General features: G+C 41.7%; 1 protein-coding gene across 1 annotated transcript; it reads left to right on the forward strand.

Annotated features, from left to right (window-relative positions):
- Positions 1 to 240: 240 nt before the first annotated feature.
- On the forward strand, positions 241 to 5650 carry LOC123028438 (osteoclast stimulatory transmembrane protein; the record flags this gene model as incomplete). Its single annotated transcript, XM_044440221.1, has 3 exons — positions 241 to 338; positions 2240 to 3290; positions 4884 to 5650. Coding segments are annotated over 3 exons (1515 nt in total), but the record flags the coding sequence as incomplete, so codon positions are not given.
- Positions 5651 to 7400: the final 1750 nt, after the last annotated feature.

A 7400-nucleotide genomic window follows, 5' to 3' on the forward strand; every position in this document is an offset into this window, starting at 1 on the left:
TTCATCAGCACATACATACGGTTGGTAGAAATTCTCCGAGAGATTCAGACAGAGATATTGGTGCCTTGTTAAATATCCCAGAAGGAATGGAGGTTGGAGAAGACGGTATCATGTCATACAATATCATTTAGGATATCCATTACCAGTTTGTCCAAAACATTTCAGGTTAGCATACAAACCCCCTTTTAACCAGAATAGACTTTCTTGGTTCTGTTTTATTTTGTTGTGAAATTTATCTGAAGTTCTCCCCTGCAACCCACAACATACGAAAACAAGAAGAGCATTTGTGCGGAACCCAAGCACGTACAAAGGAACTGGGGACATCTTCATAAGACTAGGTATGTAGAATTTCATGTTGTTTTAATGCCCATCTTTCTGGGTGTCTTGAAAAAGTGAAAGATGTCTGCTATTGAGGATTGTTCCCCAGAGAAAATCTGTTGCTTAATGGTATACTAGGATATATTAGTCAACAGCTGCATGGTTTAATAATGCCATTATGTATCACCTTGGAGTCAACGCAACCACATTTCAAAAAACTGCTTCAGAGGAATTCAGTGGGGAATCTATTTTCCGTGCTATATGAGGCAAGGGAGAGGAGGGGGCTATGCAAAGGCATGTGCAACCTACTTGTGCCCCTGTGCAGTACAGACTCCCCTCCCAGGCAAAATGGGCCGGCAGCCTGAGTCTGATCATTAGGCATCTCCCCACTTCTCTCTCTGAACTGGGAGAATGTCTGAGCACTGAGTTAATTGATCTGTCTGAAATGGAGGTGAAATTTCCAGCTGCTATGCAATGCCTCCCCACTTCCCTGTAGGGATGAATCGTACTACTCCAAATCCAAATTTGTATCTAAATACAACTGTGGTGGGCTCAGCAGGGAGGGAGGAAACCTTGCCCTTGGTCTTGGCTTGAAATCCAAACCCCCAGTCGAAATTGAGAGAACACTTGCTAACAAGGATAGCAAAGGGGATGGAAGGGAAGCAAGGATCCCCAAGGAAAGTAGAAAGTTATGTGAATCTAGCCCGGCTACCCTGAGCCCCTGTGGGTTAGGAAGCAGGTCTGTGCTTCAGAGTGGCAGCTTGTCAAGCTGGATCCCAGTTGCAGCAGAAACAGTTGCTGTGTCGATCAGCCAGAGAGCACCCAGTCATATCGACAGGAAAAGTCCACCTCGATCTGCTGGGCAGAGAGAGGAGCAACAAGGGACTAAGGAAGGTGGTGGTCCAGCTCAGCTCAGACTGGCTGACTAGCTCACAGGCCTTCCCAGTCATGAGTTCAGAATCCCCGGAAAGGCAGCACAAGCTGGGATGCAACTCCTGGGGGTTCTGCCTAGGGAAAGCTGATAGGGCAGCTCTGGCATCCTTGCAGACTGTTTGCAGCCCTCTGCTCAAAGAAGTCCACGAGCAAGCATGTGGTTTAACAGCTAGTATCTGACAGTTTGGGACAATTGTTGAGCAATCGTGTTTATCATTTCACAACAATTAGCAGCTGACTATATGCAATAGAATTTAGAATCTGAAAGTATATAATAGCAACGCATGCAGCTGTGTTTAGTATCTTAACAGCAGACCATGTTTGGGGTTTATAGCTGATCTCTGTCAACACAAATTAAAGATACAAAAAAAGAGGGTTTATTTATTTATTATTTATTTAGAGGGCTTCTATGCCACCCCATTCGCTGAAGCCTCGGGGCGGCTCACAATAATAAATAAGGACAGAATAAAACAATATAACATGAGTCGACCTGGCCTGAAAAATAAAATAAATAAATAATATTAACAATTAAAATAGTGTTTGAATAAAAAGGTCTTTGCCTGGTGCCGAAAAACAAATAATGATGGCACCAGGCAGACCTCTCTGGGGAGCGCATTCCATAGATTGGGTGCCACAGAGAAAGCCCTCCTCCGAGTACCTACCCTCCTAATTTCCTTCACGAAAGGTTCCCGGAGAAGGGCCTCCCGCTGATCTCAAGGGGCGGGCGGGCACATATGGACGTAAGTGCTCCTTCAGGTAACCAGAACCCAAGCCATTGCAATGCTTTATCAGCCTACCTGGGAGTAAACCCATTGACTTCAGAGGGACTTATTTCTGAATATCTATTGTACGAGTTCAGTATCACAAACAGTTCCAATTAGAGGTAAACATTCAAAAACCAAGCAGTAAAAACTGTTACTTCGGCCGTTTTCAAATATTTGCACTTTCATTTCTAGCAATCAGGAATATTTCTTTGTTACTGGAACAGGATGGGCATCTGGACCTGGTCTCAGGACATTCTGTTCCCGAGAGTACAAGAATTCACCATGGGAGCCTGGCTTGCTTACTCCTCACCGCTCCCATCCAACCACAACCAGCTGTTATCCCTGTTTCTGATGTGCTGCTGCATTGCTGTGTCGATTGGAGGCTTCTTCTATTGCTGGATGTTTTCTTCCTTGCAGTACTCTTTCCAGTTCTCCGCCACAACTGCTTCGGCCATTGGCTTCCTGGCCTTGCTGACCCTCTTCTTAGTGCACCCTGTTCGTTGCATGTTCACCATCATTGTGCCCACCCTGGGGACGAAGCAAGGACGGAGGCTGCTGCTGTCTGCCTGTTTCATGATAGTAACTGCTAACATAATCCCAAACATCATGAGCAACATCAGATCTATCCTGCAGGTCATTAAGTGCATCTGCAAGGATTCCTCTGAGAGCCTTCTGACCTCCACCGTTCTGTTGGATGATGCTTCGTGGGACTTCGCTCGCACTCTTAAAACAGTGTTTGACAACATGCCATCCAAAATAGGGAGAACTAGAGATAGCAATGTTCATTTAGAAAGGCACAACAATAGCTTCCTACTGAGTCAGAAAATGACTAGCGCTAGCCAAGGGATCAAGGAAGATTTCTTGGAAGCTGAAATGCTAGTCCAGAAGGCCATACTTTGGGCCAACCGGATTACTGCTGGCTTCGTCCTCTTTTATCTGGTTTTTGAGTCTTCCTGGTACCTGAAGAGCTACCTCACAGATCTCCAGTTTGACAATATTTACATCACCAAAAAACTAGAAGATTTGGCTCGGCAGAAAAATGCAACTCACCTGCTGGTTTGCTCCCCTAAGAAGTTGATTAAATCAGCTGGTCTCAGGTTATCCCGAGAGGAATTCACGGGTTGTTTAATGCGCATATTTCTTGTTTCTCTTGTGTTCATATTGACACTGGTGATCATAACAGCAGACTATATCTCCTTCTATTTAGCACAAGCCACAGTGACAGAAGTGTCTAAGTTGCCTGTAGTGCCAATTAACTTCTGGATAAAATATAATGTGAGTACTGAGGTCTAGAAGCTTGGGTCTTTAAGTGATGGGGTAAAATAAGCCCATTGTCAATGGAAACTGAAACACTCTTTGAACATGACTGATTTCAGACATACAGAATGGGTATGAGTGAAAATTAGCATACCGTGGCCAAAATGTACTTTCTCTGTTCATAAAGTAGTGTGGATTCAGATGAGCAGGGATGTGATGATAGCTTAAAAAACTACCTTTTGTTGCCTACCAATGCAGGTTGGAAGTAGCTCTCTGCAGTCAGGCTCAGTCTAATCATGGCTCAGTTCCCAAGGTTTCTGAACGCCCAGTAAGTCCTAGTTTACACGGCAAATTCATCTGAATGAGGATTAAAACCTTGCGGTGTAGACTGTACCACTGCAGACTGCAAGTAGAGGATGCCATTTTGAATACTCCCCCCACAAAACACACACACGGAGACACACAGCAAGCAAGCAAGCCAAACAAACAAAAAACTCCCAGTTAGCCAAAAATTAGCACACCAATGAGAAAAGCTAGTCAAGCTGTTTCACCATGACAACAATTTTCTAGCAGGGAAGGGCTTTTTTATACAGTGGTGCATCTAGAATATTTCTTTTATTCTACCTTTTGCTGCCTGAAATGATAGTCCTTTCTACCAGCTGTGACTTCCACCACTTCGTTAGTACCTCACTCTATAACATGTAATGACCTGGCCTAATTATGTGCTTCAAATGAGATCCATTCCTGAGGTGCAAAAGTTATTTTAAAATTCATCTTACATGCTTTTTGCTCATTTTTCCAAACTAACCCTGTAATACTAATCAAGATCATCTATGTAGTTTTCAAAGAAAACTGTACCCCTCCCCCTCAACTAGCATGGATTTAATGTGAAAATGGCCAGCTGTATAGATTTGACTACTATCTGTGTGAAGCATGGATTTTTTTCTATACCATTCATGATATAAGCATGATAATTTGTGCTCATGATACGACTAGTTCAAGTGGCTTCTTCACCACATACGTTTTTACTTCAGAACAGTTCCAACATGCATGTGCCATTTTTAGATGACAGAATCCTAGGAAATCTTTCAACTATAGAGAAGTATGAATTGGTTAACAACTAATTTATGCTGGTTGCAAAAAGAAAGTTTTGTTGATTACTTGGAAAGTCAGAGATAGACCGTATGTGAGATTGGAAATTTTGCTCTTAAGGCTCTGATCCAGAAACTGTTACCCACTGGCAGATTCTAAGGATATTTATGTATCTTGTAGGTTCAACTAGATTTACTCTCTGTTAAATGTGTTCAGGATTGCAACCATAAACTTTTCTTGAGTAAGTTGTGCTAATAATTTTAAAGAAATTTAAGTGTAGTTAACTTTCTTATAATTTACAGTTAAGGGGCTTTACAATTTAGAGGGATTTTTTCACCACTCCTAATATATATCTACATTTATAATATCTTACTTCTTCACCATTTCTAATACATAATGATAATTAATAAAAAATAGGATTAATATATTTGTCCATTACACACACACACATGCACATGCATGCTTTGTGATGGTTTCACAGTTTTTACTGAATCGTTCTCATTTTTTTTTCTCTTTCAGGCTGAACTGATCTATTTAAAGTTTCTTGGACCTATTCTCAGAGATGCCATTTCTACCCAACAGTCCATACATCAGTTCGAAAGGAATTACCATCAGAACCTGACCCTTGTCTCTGGGAACTGTTCCGTGGGGTCTCTGAATCCTCCCAACACAGCTGTCACCCTTGCCGTAGGACTCCTCTACTGCATCATTTATGTCACCATATTTTTGGAAACATACTCCCACAGACTATGCCGAAAGATTTCAGCCTCCTTTTTTGAGAGCCAGGAAGACCAGAGAGTCCAGTACCTCTACCGGAAGCTTGTTAGAAAGTACAAGAAGAAAGAGCAACAGCAGCAACTGCAGGGATCAACAGTATTTTATTAAATTGCTGTCTGGCTGCAGTGGATGGGGATTGTGCTTTCATGGCTGGAAGTGATGACAGCTCAGAAATGCTCCTCTGGTGAGCCCAAACAAAACTGGCTTGGTTGACCCTCATGGCATGCAGGGAATCTATGGGTTGGGTCCAGATTGGTCGTGCTTACAGTTGACTCATTCAAATAGAGAAAGCCTCAGCTATTGGGTGGTATAATAAATAAATAATTGGGACTTCACATGATTAAGTTAAAACACATTGATGTCAAGGGATCTTCTCTAGGGATTATTTCAGTCTGTATGCAAGCTATAATTTTGTGAATGTGCTGAGATTAGCCGTTGCTCACCTCAAAATGTACCTAACGTCAGGATATCTTGGTTTACCAAATGTTGTTTGTATTTATTAAAATATATCTACCTCTTCCCGCTATGAATATCAGTCCTGAAGTGACTCACATGCTCAAATGCGGGATTCCATAAAGAATATAACTGAAACCAACTCAAAAACAATAATCAATAATCAGCATGATGCAGATGAGAATAAACACCATAAAACTATGTACTGTGAAAAGTATTCACCGATAATGCACAAAAGCTGTCTTCCCCTTCCCTATCCTCTAAAGAGAGCACTGCAAAAGCAGCTGCAAACCATCAGGCCTTAACAGATGTCCAAATGCCCATCTTTGCCATGTACCAAATAAATGCATGTCTTTGGGACAGATGGGAGAATCAGAATCTTCCATAAACAGGGGGCCACTGCAGGAAAGACCATCCCTTGGGCTTCATTTTGAAGGGCACAGAGAAGAATCTCTGACTCCAAACCCAGATAAGGCTTGTGGGGTGAAAGGAGGTCCTGGGTTAGAAGCAACACTTCCAGGTTTAATTCCTGATGCCATTTTCAGGCACTTTATAAAAGCATACTACTCTTGCTTTGTGAAAGCTCAGAGTTAGTTTGTTTTTTAATTTATTTACAATTATTTCTAGATTGCCTTTAAGAGTGGAACACTTTCAAGGCAGTGTTCAAGATAAAAGCCATATAATACTATAGTCCAAAACGGCATTCAGTAGAGGGCTAATGAGGTGTTATGTAATCTAGTGTTCAGTCATTTGGTGCTAGCATTTGCCATTTGTTTCTCTGCTTATTAAGAAAGGCAAATTGTGTGTTCTGTAGTGTTCTCTCTCTTTCTCTCTCAGTGGTGCGTGTGTGTGTGCATGTGTGTGTACACTCCACACACCTCTTTCAGTCCTGAAAGAACATACATTCAAAAGAAAACTGAGTTGTCTTTTGCCAAATGTAGACAGGGAACATCAGGAAAACAACCATATATGTATAGACTGGATAAATTCAAATTCTCCCTTCTGCCAATCATGACCTGGGTTCTCTCCCACCCACACCCTGAAGGCCCTGCCCGGATGGGTCCCATTGCCTTCCATGGAAAGTAAGAGACAACAGATAGGTTTTTTTTTTTTTTTTTTTTTTTTTTTTTTGCAGTAGTCATTTAACAGAAGGATTGGAAGCCATTGTTTTGGGATGATCTTTTTTGAATGTCCTGTACAATGGAATATATATAGAGGGAGGGGGAGGGGAGAGGGAAGAGGGAGGGAGGGAGTGCCAAACAAATATTAAAAAAGAACAGATTTATAATTGTAAGCTTTACCTCATGGTTACATCTTCTTTATTTTAATTTGTTCATGATCTCAGAACTGATGGCAAAAATGAAATAAGTGATTAGTGTAAATTAAGCATTTATAGCAAAAGTGAAAGGCAGCCATAAATCTAGATGCATAAAGACGCACTGAGCTGAGTTGCTGGTGTGATCAGCACAGTTATCACCACTTCTCAGGTGTGCTGCTATAATATATAGATAAGCCTTCTTAATAGAAGATAAAAAGGGTTCCAATTTCAGTTGTTTCTTTTGCTGTAATTCCAGAGAATTCTTTTAACAGCGGGCATATTGCGCATTAAAGGAGAAGTCCGTGTCTTGCCTAAAGCAGGAAGTCGTCATCCACCCAGTTACTTATTGGATAATATTTCCCTTGGTGGAATGTTCCACTGAGACCACTGCAAATGGGAAGATGGAAATTACAATCCAAAGTATCAGGAGAGCACCTGGTTGGGGAAAGCCGTATAAGAAAGCTAGCAAAGGGTGTCTGCCTGTCTGT

Source organism: Varanus komodoensis, unplaced genomic scaffold (assembly GCF_004798865.1).
Source record: "Varanus komodoensis strain SLA01 unplaced genomic scaffold, ASM479886v1 scaffold37, whole genome shotgun sequence".
NCBI lineage: Eukaryota > Metazoa > Chordata > Lepidosauria > Squamata > Varanidae > Varanus > Varanus komodoensis.